General features: G+C 42.3%; 1 protein-coding gene across 3 annotated transcripts in view; it reads left to right on the top strand.

Moving 5' to 3' along the window:
• Nucleotides 1-16017, top strand: part of PTPRM (protein tyrosine phosphatase receptor type M) — a 946104-nt gene that overhangs the window by 827435 nt on the left and 102652 nt on the right. For all 3 annotated transcript variants that reach the window (XM_049900161.1, XM_049900160.1, XM_049900159.1), the window contains one exon: nt 12135-12211. In XM_049900161.1, the coding sequence (XP_049756118.1) occupies nt 12135-12211 (77 nt within the window). The remainder of the gene's footprint in view (nt 1-12134; nt 12212-16017) is intronic.

Here is a 16017-nt window from a genome sequence, read left to right as displayed (position 1 = left end):
CTGTCATGATCAGGCTTAGGTATAATAGGCCAGGGCAGTAGGTAAGGTGAAGTGGGAAGGAAGGAAACAAGAGTTTAATTTGATATGAATGGACTAGTGGGGAGGGCTTTAGGCATTAAAATTTAGTTGGAAAAGAGTAAGGGAGAAACACATCAACACAATATGTTTAGGAAGGCAAAGGATAAAATCTAGAAAAATCAGTAAAAATAAGACTCATGGATTGCTACCAGAATTCTAAAGAATAAATGGTAATAATCTCCGATAAAGTGTCTAGGTAAAAAAGAGTCAGAAACAAGGCAAGACTATGTTCCCACTAAACCCAGTGCTGTCAAGTCAATTCCAACTCATAGCAACCCTATAGGTCAGGGTGGAACTGCCCAATAGGGTTTCCAAGGCTATAAATCTTTTTGGAAGCAGACTGCCACGTCTTTCTCCCATGGAGCAGCTGGTGGGCCAAGCTCTTTAACCACTGCGCTACCAGGACCCCAAGGCTAAGTTAAGCACACGTAAAACCAACAGCAAGAATAAAGCTTAGTATGGAACCCTGGTGAAGCAGTCATTTAGAGCTACAACTGCAAACCAAAAGGTCAGCAGTTCGAATCCACCAGCTGCTCCTTGGAAACCTTATGGGGCAGTTCTACTCTGTCCTATGGATCTGTCCTAGGATCACTATGAGTCAAAATCTACTTGAAGGCAATGAGTTTTACCATTAAACTCAAGGCTTCCTCATTTGCTTCTTTCCCAGAGCTAAGTAACTGGGCCTGAGACCCGGGTAGAAACAAGCGAGACACCATTGGAGTACAGGCCATGAAGGGGTAGGAAGCCAAGCTCTTCCTTGTGGTTGCCTTGGCTTTTTCTGTATCCTGTACCTTGAAACAAGGAGCAGCACAGATGCAGCAGCAACCTTGGATGAGAATGTAACCACAGGAGGAGGAGAGCCATTATTTACAGAAATTAGTTGTCATTAAAATTAATTTCGAGTCTTTTCTTAGAGGGCAAATGTTACTAAGATCACTGTGAGTCCAATTTGCCTTAATATGTCATCAATATTTAGCAGAGAGCAGCAATTGGTTAGAGGTGAAAGATTGTCAATTATATATGCCATTTCTGCAGCTATCAGAATACCTAATCACACACAAGTTAAAATTGCAAAGCTATGACCAATATTCATTATGTTTAATAAGAAGTGTTAAAATATTTGAAGCTACTTAGAGGTGTTTTAAACATAATGTTACTTGATGGAGAGGACATAAATAACATACATTAGGGACTTAAGTAGAGCATAGAAACCAACTTTAAACCTCTCACATCCAGGGACAGATTACCCAATAAGCAAGATAAGCATGTGCTTAGGGCATCAACAAAACAGGGATACCAGTTATTCAAGGCAAAGACCCATAGATGCCAAGCAGACAGGACACAAGGAAAAGAGAGCCCAGCAGTGGAAGGGAATTGGCTGGGCAGTAAACAAAATTGATTCCAGCTCCAGTACCTGAGAATGGGGGGGGCCTGAAAGAAAGTTCACAGAGGGTCACGAAGGCGCCCACTCACAATGTTGTTTAAGCTATGAGGCCCCTACCACTTCAACATCTTCGTTGATATCTGTCTTCTAAGGTCCCTTCCCATGTAATTGAAACTCCTTAAACCAGCAGGTCTCTTGGGAGTATACTATTTCTTTCTAATAAACAAGAGGTGAGAGTGGGCTGTCAAGACTAATTCTTGATATATTCACCCAGTGTACACCTGGATCCAGTATGAGCAGTTACTGGGCAAGGATGGATTGTATTAATAGATAACAGGTCTCTGATCCATTTTTAGAGAGCCACCTTGTACATCCATGTCTGCTGATCCAGCATCTTCAGCCAGGAGGGCCAGCAATATTCTTTGCCATACACAAGGGTATGCTCTTGTGCACGTCTTGGTAAACAACCAATGGGAACTCCAGTCCCAGATGACACGCAAAAGCAAGGGAACTCTAAGACATCAACCATTGCAATGAGAGGCAATCATTTATCTGCTCTTTGTCACCATAAATTAAAGAGATAACTGTGTGGCATCTGTCAGGAAGAGAGAAAACCTCAGATTTTTTTGGCAATCAGATTTTTTTCCTAAGAGGAGCCATTGGAAGTAAAATTGGTGAAAGTCAATTTTCTGTTATGGGAGGTAACAGAATTTTAAGTGATTGTTGAAATAACTAAGTTCACTGACTCATTTTCTTTTTTATAGAATATGTGGAATATTCTTTTTGTAGAAAATGTATTATGTAGTAAAAATCTGTACCCCGCATCCACTAAAAATTTCATAATCCAGTTCATCTCATTCCACTAGAATAACATACACCATTTTTGCATTCAATCACTAATATTATAGTTGGATTTAAGAAGAAGTTACATCCTGGATAGCTAAGACACACACATATACATGTATATATCTAACTCACATATCCTGTTGGAATGCATGAGTAAGCAGAGGAGCGGCACCACAGATTAGCAGTGTTTAGGGCCCTCACATGCCTTAACCTGGCCCTCTCATACATGCATGAATGCGTACTGTCATGGATTGAATTGTGTCCCCCCAAAATGTGTGTCAACTTGGCTAGGCTATGAGTCCCAGTATTATGCTATTGTCTGCCATTTTGTCATCTGATATGGCTTTTCCTATGTGTTGTATATCCTGCCTCTATGATGTTAATGAGGTGGGATTAGAGGCAGTTACATTAACGAGGCAGGACTCAATCTACAAGATTAGGTTGTACGTTAAGTCAGTCTCTTTTGAGATATAAAAGAGAGAAGCGAGCAGAGAGACATGGGAACCTCATACCACCAAGAAACAAGAGCCAGGAGAATAGCACGTCCTTTGGACCCTGGGTGCCTGTGCAGAGAATTTCTCAACCATGAAAGACTGATGACGAGGACCTTCCCCCAGAGCCGACAGAGAGAGAAAGTTTCCCCTGGAGCTGGCACCTTGTTATTCCGGCTCTTAGCCTCCTAAACTGTGAGAGAATAAACTTCTCTTTGTTGAAGCCACCCACTTGGTGGTATTTCTGTTATAGCAGCACTGGATGACTAAGACACGTACACACATACATGCATGCATGTATTTGTACATGCTACATACATGCATGGGAAAAGGCATTCAGCAGATTATTATTCTTCAGGAGTAAGTAGTGGTTTGGTATGGCCAGGTCTTTATATGTTTGTTTGTTACCCAAAAATGTCATTTTTGCCCCGTTTCATGTAGTAAATGTAGGCTTTTCTGAGGGAAGTGAAAGGAATGCCAGTAAGTCCATACGAGATTGAGTTTCTCAAGGCTCGTGAGTAGTAGAGCCAGCATTCAAATCAAAATCTTTGGAACACCAAAGCCCTTGTCATTTTCATTTACTGTACAATGTATATCTTATACAATGACAGGGAACAGCCAGATTCAGAATAGGACAAGGAACGAAGGCTATCATTGTTGGCGTCAGATGGATCTTGGCAGAAAGGAAAGAATACCAGGAAGATATTTACGTGTGTTTTATTGACTATGCAAAGGCATTCGATTGTGTGGATCATAACAAATTATGAATAACATTGCAAAGAATGGAAATTCTAGAACATTTAATTATGCTCATGAGTAACCTGTACATAGACCAAGAGGCAGTAGTTTGAGCAGAATAAGAGGATACTGCATGGTTTAAAATCAGAAAAGGTGTGTGTCAGGGTTGTATCTTTTCACCATACTTATTCAATCTGTAGGCTGAGCAAATAACCCAAGAAACTGGACTATACGAAGAAGATCACGACATGAGGATTGGAGGAAGTCTCATAAACAATCTGTGATATGCAGATGATACAACCTTGCTTGCTGAAAGTGCAGGGGACTTCAAGCACTTACTGATGAAGATCAAAGAGTACAGCCTTCAGTATGGATTACACTGCAACATGAAGAAAACAAAAATCCTCACACCTGGACCGATAAGCAACATCATGATAAACAGAAAATATTGAAGTTATCAAGAATTTCATTTTACCTGAATTCACAATCAACACCCACGGAAGCAGCAGTCAAGAAATCAAATGATCTCTTGCACTGGGCAAATCTGCTGCAAAAGACCTCTGTATTTACTTTTTTTTTTTTTTATTGTGCTTTAGATGAAGGTTTACAGAGCAAGCTAGTTTCTCATTAAACAATTAATACACATGCTGCTTTGTGACATTGGCTGCCAACCCCAGGACGTGTCAACACTCTCCCTTCTCAACCTCGGGTTCCCTATTACCAGCTTTTCTATCCCCTCCTGCCTTACAGTCCTTGCCCCTAGGCCGATGTGGCCCTTTAGTCTTCTTTTGTTTTATTGGCCTGTCTAATCTTTGGCTGAAGGGTGAACCTCAGGAGTGAGCTGAGCTAAAAGGGTATCCAGGGCCATACTCTCAGGGTTTCTGCAATAAGTCTGGTATTTTTTTGTGAGTTTGAATTTTGCTATACATTTTTCTCCACCTCCATCTAGGACCCTCTATTGTGATCCCTGTCAGAGCATTTGGAGGTGGTAGCCAGGCACCACCTAGTACTGACCTCAGTCTGGTGGAGGCTGTGGTAGTTATGGTCCGATAGTCCTTGGGACTAATCTTTCCCTTGTGTCTTTGGTTTTCTTCATTCTCCCTTGCTCCAGATGTGGTGGAACCAGTGGAATATCTTAGATGGTCACTCATAAGCTTTTAAGACCCCAGGCACTACTCACCAAAGCAAGATGTAGAACATTTTCTTTATAAACTATTGTTATGCCAGTTGAGCTAGGTGTCCCCTGAGACCATGGTCCCCAGCCCTCAGCCCAGTAATTTGGTCCCATAGGAAGTTTGGATGTATCTATGAAGCTTCCATGATCTCACCTTGGTCAAGTTGTTCTGGTGTCCCCAGTGTTGTGTACTGCCTAACCCCTCATCAGAGTTACGACTTACCTATCATCTAGTTAGTGCTTTTCTCTCCCCACCCCTCCTCTCCCTTGGAACCATCAGAGATTGTCTCTTTCTGTGTGTAAACCGTTTCATGAGTGATTCAGTCATCTAGTGCTGCCATAACAGAAATACCACAATCCATGACAATGAGCTTTTATAATCGTGGTTTCATACAATATTTGTCCTTTTGTAATTGACTTATTTCACTCAGCATAATGCGCTCCACACTCATCCATGTTGTGAGATGTTTTACAGATTCTTCTTTGTTCTTTATCATTTCATAGTATTCCATTGTGTGTATATACCATAATTCATCTGTTGATGGGCACTTAGATTGTTTCCATCTTTTTGCTATTGTGAATAATGCCTCAGTGAACCTGGGTGTGCATATGTCTATCCCTGTGACAGCTCTTATTTCTCTAAGATATATTCCTAGCAGTGAGATTGCTGGATCATACGGTGTTTCTATTTCTAGCTTTTTAAGAAAATGCCATATCATTTTCCAAAATAGTTGTACCATTTTGCATTCTCACCAGCACTGCGTAAGATTTCCAATCTCCCTGTAGCCTCTCCAGCTTTTGTTATTTTCTGGGTTTTTTTAATTTGTGCCAGTAATGTCAGGGTGAAATGGTATCTTATTGTAGTTTTGATTTGCTTTTCTCTAATGGCTAGTGATAGCGAGCACAAAAGACCTATTTACAGTCTTAAAAAACAAAGATGTCACTTTGAAGACTAAGGCGTGCCTGACGCAAGCCATGGTATTTTTAGTCACCGCATATGCATGTGGAACCTGGACAGTGAATAAGGAAGACCGAAGAAGAATGAATGCCTTTGAATTATGGTGTTGGAGAAGATTATTGAATACACCATGGACTGCCAGAAGAATGAACAAATCTGTCTTGGAAGAAGTGCAGCCAGAATTTTCCTTGGAAGCAAGGATGGCGAGGCTCCGTCTCACATACTTTGGACGTGTTATCAGGAGGGGACCAGTCCCTGGAGAAGGACATCCTGCTTGGTAAAGTATAGGGTCAGGGAAAAAGATGGATTGACACAGTGGCTGCAACAGTGGGCTCAAACATAGCAAAGATTGTGAGGATGGCACAGGACCGGACACTTTCATTCTGTCATACATAGGGTCATGATGAGTGGGAAGTGACTTGACAGCAACTGACAGCAATAATACAATGTATAAAAAACACAATGTATAGTGAGCACTCTATCCCCCTAATACAAGGTGTCATTGACTGCAGTGCTTTCTACCTGGCCTCCCGCATCCACTATGGGCCCCTTCCAGTCCCTCCTCTGCAATAGCTGGAGGAATCTTTTACAATGAAGCACGTCTCTCTCCTCTTTAACACACTTCCAGGATTTCCCAGTGTGCTCGGGATGAAGGTCCTTCCTAACTTGGCCCTTCTTGTGGTTTCGTGAGCTTACTAGATCCTTCCTATCTCAGAGCCTAAACATGTGACATTTCCTGGACCTGAAATTAGGAACTCCCTCCTCTCCACCCCAGCCCACCTAAGTTCCTACCTTTATGGTCTCAGCCTAATATCCCTTAATGGGGGAATCCTTTGCTGACCCCTCAGACTGGGCTGGGTCCCAGGCCATGCATTCCCATAGCTCTCTGTCCCTTTTCAACTTAGTGCTTATCAAAATTGTCTTTACATCATTATTTATGAAATGAATTGTTTAATGTTTCTTCCATTGTCTGTGAGTTCCATGAACCCAAGGGCCTTGTAACTAACTTGTTTACCAATATGTCCCCTTTACTGAGCACAGTGCTGGGCATATACTAGGGGTTCAAGAAAAAAGCATTGGATAAATGAAAAGACTTCACTGAGAAAGGGCCGTTAGAGTTGGACCTTAAAAAATGGGTAAAATTTAGACAAAGATGGGCAGGAATAAATAGGTAATAGAGATTTCTAGAAGATGGAATAGTTCACTGTTCTGACATTAGACAAGCCTGTATTAAAATTAAAAATGTAAAAGGTATTATGGAAACAGTCCAGACATCTATCTTGGTTGATCTTGGACTGTGGTCCAGTCATTTGATGGTAAGAGTTAAATATGTCTGTTCACTTCCCTGTGTGGGCAGGCCACATGGCAGTAATGGGCTGTGCTGTGGATAGCGCCCCCTGGAGTCCTGAAGTCATGCCCTGTGGTCTTGGGGAAAGGAACTCTCAGAGATATTTAAAATGTATGCTATGTGGTCTCTGGCTACAAGAGGTTGTAATCTAGTAGAATCAACTTTAAAAAAGAAAAATACACTATGATGCATATAAAGACAAGTGAAAGCAATCTCAGTCTGCTTAGGAAATAACATGAGGGAAGTCAGAGCAGTTGAATTTGGAGAAGTAACAGCCAAGTTATTTATTTACTGTTTTGTAACTCGCTGAAATGTAAAAATGATGGGGATACTCTTTCAGAGGCTCTGTTCATCGAAAGTGAGAGTGCAGTTTTGACATAGGTTGAAGTCTCTAAAGAGAACGTTACAGAACAACCTGAGACACTCAGGTGTGGTAACTCACAGGGAATGGGTGGCATTCATCCCCAGGTTCTGAGAGTAATACTATGTGAAAGAGGGGGCATTCTGACAAAGGTGTGCATATGTCCTTCACACAGCCCTGCTTACGCCGTGCCTGCCTGTTAAAAGGCTGCTTGGGGAAGTCCAAGTAGTGCAGGAAGGTAAACCTAATCTCCCTTCAGGAGGAGCTGACTAAAAGACTGATGTGTGCCGAATGGCCGTGGTTCAGTTCTGTTGTAGCATCTTTCGTTTGGTAAGCTCCAACGGCTCTGCCAGCAGAACTGCTTATGGCTTCGCCCTGTGAGTAGCTGTGTGTCTGCACCAGCTCTCCTCATAAATACAAAAACCCACAATCCCCACAGTCCAGGGCACCAACAACTCACCTCCCCTACGACAAGGGCAAAATGTATATAGAGAACTTCTGGCTGTAAGCAGAATGTGTTCTGGGAAACTAGTCTTTTTTTTTTTTTTTTTTGGCCTTAACAAACAAATTTATTTTCTCACAGTTTAGGAAGCTAACCCAAAACCCACTGCTGTCGAGTCGATTCCGACTCATAGCAAATTCAGTCTGCTGGCTCTATGAGAAGTCTTCGTTTTCTGTTGGCTCTGTTTCAGCCTCTGTTCCTCAGTTCTTTCGTGATCTCCATGTGGGTTGGCATCTGTCTTCCCTCATCTCTGCTTGTTTGATTGCTTGCTCGAGCTGCTCTTTTTTATTTCAAAGATGATTGGCTTAAGAGACACCCTACACTGAAATGGCCTCATTGACATAACAAAGAAAACCCATTCCCAAATTCGATCACAGCCATAAGTATACCACTGCCATCAGTTCGATTCTGACTTGTAACAACCCTATAGGACAGAGTAGAACTGCCCTATAGGTGGGAAACTAGTTCTTAAAGCTGATCACTGTGAGGAAAAATTCTGAATGCATATAGGTCAATTCTTGGGGTTCGTATCGTCTGTTTGGACATCAACTGTGAAAACTGTGAGGAGAAAATTGTCAGGATCTGTTATATAGTATGTTTTATTTTTTTTAATAATAGCAATAACTGACACTCATCACTACATATAGGGTTTTTTCTTATCTCTTTGTATTTCTTTTTATATATAGTTCTATTTATTTGTTGTTGTTGAGAATATACACAGCAAAACGTTGTTGATGTTGTTAGGTGCCATCCAGTCAGTTCCAATCCATAGCGACCCTGTGTACAACAGAACAAAACACTGCCCAGTCCTGTGCCATGCCCACAATTGTTATGCTTGAGCCTACTGTTGCAACCACGGTGTTGTTGAGGGTCTTCCTCTTTTTCTCTGACCCTGCACTTTACCAAGCATGATGTCCTTCTCCAGGGACTGACCCCTCCTGACAACACGTCCAAAGTATGTAAGACACAGTCTCGCCATCCTTGCTTCTAAGGAACATTCTGGTTGTACTTCTTCCAAGGCAGATTTGTTCATTCTTTTGGCAGTCCATGGTATATTCAATATTCTTTGCCAACACCACAACTCAAAGGCGTCAATTCTTCTTCTGTCTTCCTTATTCATTGTCCCACTTTCGCATATGAGGTTATTGAAAATACCATGGCTTGGGTCAGGCACACCTTAGTCTTCAAGGTAGCATCTTTGCTTTTCAACACTTTGAAGAGGTCTTTTGCAGCAGATTTGCCCAATGCCATGTGTCTTTTGATTTCTTGACTGCTGCTTCCATGGGCGTTGATTGTGGATCCAAGTAAAATGAAATCATTGACAACTTCAAAACATACACCAATTCAAAGTTTCTGCATGCCCCATTTAGTGACATTGATTACATCGTTATTACTGTACTATTTTAATGTGTGTAATAATCCCATGAGGTAGGCACTGTGTGTTCCCACTTTACAGATCAGAAAACTGAAGCACAGAGTGATTAAGTGCCTTGCCCAAAATCACAAGTTCTAACTCACACACCTAACCCTGGGGCTCATACGCACACACACCTTACCCCACAGCTCATACACACCCAACCCCACAGCTCATACACACCCGACCCCACAGCTTATACACACACACACCTGACCCTACAGCTCATATGCACCCAACCCCACAGCTCATACACACACACAGCTTACCCCACAGCTCATACACACCCAACCCCACAGCTCATACACACCCGACCCCACAGCTTATACACACACACACCTGACCCTACAGCTCATACACACACACACCTGACCCCACAGCGCATATACACTCGACCCCACGGCTCATACACACTCGACCCCACAGCTCATACACACCCGACCCCACAGCTTATACACACACACACCTGACCCTACAGCTCATACACACACACACCTGACCCCACAGCGCATACACACTCGACCCCACGGCTCATACACACCCGACCCCACAGCTCATATACACACACACCTGACTGCACAGCTCATACAAACACACACCTGACCCCACAGCTCATACACACCCAACCCCACAGCTCATACACACACACACCTGACCCCACAGCTCACACACACCTGACCCCACAGCTCATACACACACCTGACCCCACAGCTCATATACACCTGACCCCACAGCTCACACACACCTGACCCCACAGCTCACACACACCTGACCCCACAGCTCATACACATAAAACCACACCGTGCTCTCCTTTGAGCAGAGCAGGAGAGCGAGGCTTCTGCCAGCTTTTTCCATGTCTGGCACAGTTGGTCACCGCATTCCAGGTGAACGTATTGAGCCCCAGCTCAGCCTGAGGCACTGGCATGGAATAATATGACTGTCATGAAATGACGTAAACAGCCCTGTCTAGGAAGGAGGTTAGAAAACTGACACAGATGTCTTTCTGCCTATCCTGTTGAAAACAGTCACAACATGCATCCAGCAGGGTGGACTTCTGGGACCAATAGAAAGTTTTTGCTTTCACACATTAGCATGTTAAGCCAAGCAATTCCAAGGCAACTCTTTGTCCAGGGATTGGGGTTAAAATGTTCTAACTGGAGGTCTCCTGACTCTTCCCTCGGACTGTGGACTTCATTTCTCACCCACGCACCCAATGAAGTGTTAAGTGAAGTGGGTCTCAGGAAAAGAGGCAGCATTTTAGAAGTGGACCTCCCACTGCCCTGGCACACCTGGAGAGGGGTGTGCAAAGTGGGGTTCTCATGCCACCCCTCTACTGAGACCTGAAGGGACTCCCTTTCAGAGCAGCTGACTTATCTGTTGTGAGTATTGGGTCCTGGTATAAGCTTTAAAAAGAACATGAATGCAGAAAAATAATTCTTAAAAACTCATGTTTTTTTAAAAAATGAAAGGTTCACTTTCCATTCATTTAGAAAATACATGAGTCTGCTCTGTTCTGGCACTAATCAGACACTGTTCAGGTGCCAGGAAAAGAGCAGCAAGCAAAACGGGAAAACTCCTGCCCTTACGGAGCTTCTAGTAATCTCTTTTTAAAAAAAATAGGGATTTTCAGAGAAATAAATGCGATGTCCTGACAGTATTTGTGGAGAACATTTTTCATTCAGAAAAGTTTTTTTGAATAGAGCTAATCTCCATCGATCCAGGGTGCTTACTGTGTGTCAGCATCATGCTTGGCAATTTACATTCCCATTGAATTCTTGTTTTTATTGTTAGTTGTCACTGAGCTGGCTCCAAGTCTTGGCGACCTTATGTGTGACAGAACGAAACACCGCCAGGCCTGTGCCACCTTCACAATCATTGGTAGTTAGAGTCCATTGTTGTGGCTGTTGTATCAATCACATCGACAGTTTCCCTCATTTTTGCTGGCCCCCTACTTGACCAAACATGTTCTTTTGCAGCAATTAGACCACCACCTTCTGCCAGTTTGTCCTACTGTGGTAGTTTCCGTGTCACTATGATGCTGGAAGCTTTGCCACTAGTATTTCAAATACCAGCAGGGCCACCTGTGGTGGACAGGTTTCATCAGAGCTTCCAGGCTAAGACAGACTAGGAAGAATGGCCTGGTGATCTGCTTCTGAAATTCAGCCAATGAAAATCCCGTGGATCACAGAATATTGTCTGAGACTTTGACTCACTCTGGATGTCATCAGCAGGGACTGATTTAATCCTTAAAACAGACTAATTTGAGGCAGGCACCAACCTCCCCTTTTTACAGAAGAGGAGGCTGAGTCTGGGTAGAGTTATTAACTGGCCTGTACTTACATGGCTTATGAGTGGCAGCACTATCTTGCCCGGATGCTCCAGGTGCAGATGGAGGGCTTAGAGAACACATGGAAGATGACCAAGGCTAGAGCCATCATCGAAGGCTGGGCTGTGGGTTTATAACCATCATTTGTCTAGGTGGATGTCACAGGCGACCTTCACAATCTCAGGGTGTGTATGTGATTTAGTGAAGTTGCTGAAAGTTCTGATCCAAAAAAAAAATAGAATTTGTTATGGTTCAGAGGATTCTATGTAAAAGTTTCAAACGTTTTTTTAATGCTTCACGTCTGTAAATGATCAAAGAATAAGTTAATGGGATTTACTGTAAAGTGTAAAGAATTATAGGTCCTTCCCAGTCTTATAGGAAGCGGAGATGCCCTGTTTACCTGTAAAACAGCAGGTGTAGATGACCCCTGTGCCGTGTGCTTACATGCATGGGCTCTGAGCAGCATAGCAGTTGCTTTACCTAATCGTTGTTTTCCCTTCCTTTTTCTTTGCAGATGATCATTCCCGGGTGAGGCTGCAGACAGTAGAAGGAGACACCAACTCGGACTATATCAATGGAAATTATATTGATGTACGTATTTTGAAACTGTCAATAAACCCACCTGTTCTGACCAGATCATGTGTCTGCCCTAAGACTGATGGACACACGTTGGGCCAGATGCAGGAGCAAAGATGTTCATGTTGCCCCAGACACCTATGCTGCAGAACTTAACAATGAAGACATGCTTACTTCTGTGCTAACGCCAGCCTATTTCTGGGTGAATTTCTCTCTAACATTTTGTGGCTTCTTTGCTTTCCAAGCTTATGTAGACTAAGAAAATGTTATTTCCATTTTTTGTCAACAATTTGGATTATTTGACACTTAAAAAATCTGTTTGCATATTAATGGGACAAAACTCTATAATTCCTAATATGGTGATTTCAACCTCTTGTCATCACTGCACTTTTAAGCTGCCTTCAAAGTAGCCTGCAGCTGTTAACCAGGACTTCTCATGCAAGCAAGACATGTCATTAAATATGTAGGCTATTTAATTATTGAAGACTCCTCTTTGTTCATTCTGCATCATGTTAACTTAATGTTTTACACTGGAATAAATTCTTTAGAAGACAGCATGTTTTCAGTTGAAAGAATGAATGAAATCAAAAGTAGACTGAAAATCAAGGGAAAGTTGCCGGTACCTTGAAGACCCAGGTTAACATTGCACAGATTTCAGCTCCCTTGTAGTTTTGTAAGGACCAGTCCGTGTTTTGCCGTCTTATTATCTCAAGGTCCTGCAGTACTTTCATGGACACGTTTTACCCATATATATGGATTGTCTTATTTCCTTTGCTGAGTATTATTTGGATACTACTAAAAGTAACTAATGTAACAATCTCTAGAAAAGACTTATCTAAAAATAGCTATGTTATTTTTAATGCTAATTGGAAAGAAAAGCTTGACATGTTTAGTTACAGATTTGGGAGTAGGGCTTAAAAAAAAAAAGGGCTTAGGGGTTGATTATTTAAACAATTCCTATCTCATATATCAAGAAAATCCCTCTGAACCATTTTGATAATGGCCGAAAACATACCCAACACAGGTTTTTTACTTTTTTGTTTTATTAAAGCAGAGTTTCTAAGGTGCGTTGTACTTGTTCCTTCATTCAGCAGATGTTTAGTGTATACCTTATGGGCCTACTCAGAAATGTCTAAAACCTGTTACCTTCTCCCCAGGGGCTCACAATTTAGAATCTGACATGTAAAAACAACATCCTCTCCAAGCCCTCTTGCCTCCTGATTGACTCGTAAGCCACCTTCTTTCATGAGGTTCCAGTGGAGCCTGTTCACACCCCATGCTAGCTCCTACAACCCCTACTAGGCCCTTGAGGACAGGAATGGTGTCCTACTCATCTGTATATCTATTCCGTGCACCTGGCACATGCCTGCACTAAAGTGAGCACTTAGTGGGTGCTTGATGAGTCACTGACTGATGGAGTAAATATGATCAGACTAGGCATTACAGAGGCAGAGATTTGAACTGAACTTAAAGAATGCATGAGTAGAGTTACAGAGGAGAGAAGGCATTCCAGCCTGAGAAAATAATATGAACAAAGATATAAAAGTAGGAAAATACAGAATAATAAGTTTTAATTTTATTTCAATAGAGAGAAGAGTCAATATTCGGGGCCCCTTGATACATTCAGTCAGTAAAATCTTACTGAGTGCCTCTTATGTGCCGCTTACATTCTAGGTGCTGGAATTATAACTGAACAAATCAGATTTAAAAACAAAAAAAAAAAACAAAAAACCTAACCTAATAGAGTTGATGTTCTAATCAGGATCAATAGATAATAAATTAAATAAGTTATTTATGTGTAGTATATATAGGGTCACTATGAAGAAAAATAAAGCCTTAAGAGGGTAAAAGGAGTGCCAGGCTTGGAGGGGGTTGCAATTTGGAATAGAGTGGCTGGGGTAAGTTCTTCCGAGAAGGTGACATTTGAGCCGAGATGATGAGGGATGGGACCATGTAGATACCTGGGTAAAGAACATTCCGGAGTGGGAAATGGTCATGCAAAGGCCCTGATGTGGAGCATGACTTGCAAACATGAAGAACAGCAAGAGGCAAGTGTTGGTGGATTGGTGTGAAGGAAGAAGGTGGTAGGAGCTGAGGTCCAGAGATCATGGTGCCAGGTGATGTGAGTAATAGGAAAGACTTGGCGTTTACTGTAAGTGAGGTGAGCAGGCAGTAGAGTGGTTTTGAGCAGATGAGTGACATCACCTGGCTGCTGGGAGAAGGATAAAGTAGGTGGGCAGGAGAGGCAAGGAGACCTGATGGGTGGCTGTGAAATGATCAGAGAGGATGGCGGCTGGCCTGGGCAGTAGCAGTGGAAGTGATGAAAAATTTAGCATTCTGGATGTGTTTCAAAGATAGAGCCAAAGGAATTTGCTGACAGATTAGGTACAGGGGCATAGAAAGAGTCAAGGATGCCTTCAAGATTGGGAGTTGCCATTAACTAAGAAGACTGCGAGGGGAGCATATTTGGGTGGGGCATAGGGAGAAGATGAAGAATTCAGTTTTAGACAGATGCATCTTTAAGTATATGTATTAAACATCAAAGCAGAAATGTTGCGTAGGCAATTTGATATCAAGTCTGGATTCCTGGGAAAAGATCTAGGCTATAAATAAGAATATAGGATTCACCAGTATACAGATGATCTTTAAAGGCATAAGCCTGGATGAGATTCCCAAGGGAGTGATCGTAGCTAGAGAAAAAGTTCAAACACTGGGCATTCAAACATTGACATCAAGGTCAAAGGGGCAGGCACCAACAAATGAAACTGAGAAAGAGTGGCTAGGGAGGTAAGTAGGAGGAAAACCAGGAGCATGGGATATCCTGGAAGCCAAGGGAAAGAAAGTATTCCGGGGGATTAACTGTGTTCATGCTGCAGATAGATTATGAAGATGAAGACTGAGAGGTCTTTATGGACTGTATGGATTAATTTGGTTTATTGAATAAATTCCTCCTATTTTTTTATCTACTAGGTGGAGCCCTGGTGGTGTAGTGGTTAGGCGTTTGGCTGCTAATCAAAAGGTCAGCAGTTCAAATCCACCAGCCGCTTCTTGGAAATCCTAAGGGGCAGTTCTAGTCTGTCCTGTAGGGTTGCTATGAGTTGGAATTGACTCAATACAACAAGTTTTTTATTTATCTGCTAGGTACCTCGCCAGGCCCTGGACAAGGTTCTGGCCCTTGTGGTGCCTATCAGTTAGCAGGAAATGAGTGATTGTCTAAATCATTCCACTTAATATGGGCCATGATTCTATTATTTGAGACCTGCAGCAGGTCAGTTATATAAAAGGATGTATTATGTTTGTTTTTGTTGGTGACTTGTTTTTTGAGCAAAAAATCTAACAGATAGGCCTTTAACTTGTTTGAGAAATCTGGAGTTCCTCTCCCAGTTTATGTATGCTGTTTTCTTGCTGTCTTTGGGCACAGTATTTTCGGTAATTTCAGGGGATAGAAATGGAAAGCCTTAAGGCCTGTGGTGATGTAATGGGTAATTTTCTCTGAGTTGGCTTTATCTTTCCCAGACAATTCTCCTGTAATGTTCTTTGCTCTCTGCTTTTTCAGTCTCAGTTTTCATCTTCCCCGTCTTCTTACAGTGCTATGATAAAAGGACTGGGTCTAGCAAAACTTTTGCCTCTTTAATGTCAGGCCCTTGCTACAGCATTGTGTTATGGCATTAGCAGTGTTTAAGAATGGTTTTTAGTATTACTATTGATATAACTGTCTATACCGATGCAACGGAATATGTGTTAAACCCTTGGCACATTACCGGTAACATCCCACCACAAATGAAATTCTATTGCGCATTTCCAGCCTGTTTGCACTCTAA

This window comes from Elephas maximus, chromosome 11, assembly GCF_024166365.1.
Source record: "Elephas maximus indicus isolate mEleMax1 chromosome 11, mEleMax1 primary haplotype, whole genome shotgun sequence".
Taxonomy (NCBI): Eukaryota; Metazoa; Chordata; class Mammalia; order Proboscidea; family Elephantidae; genus Elephas; species Elephas maximus.
Note: the sequence above shows the minus strand (reverse complement) of the source record. Positions and strands in the feature narration are given on the sequence as shown.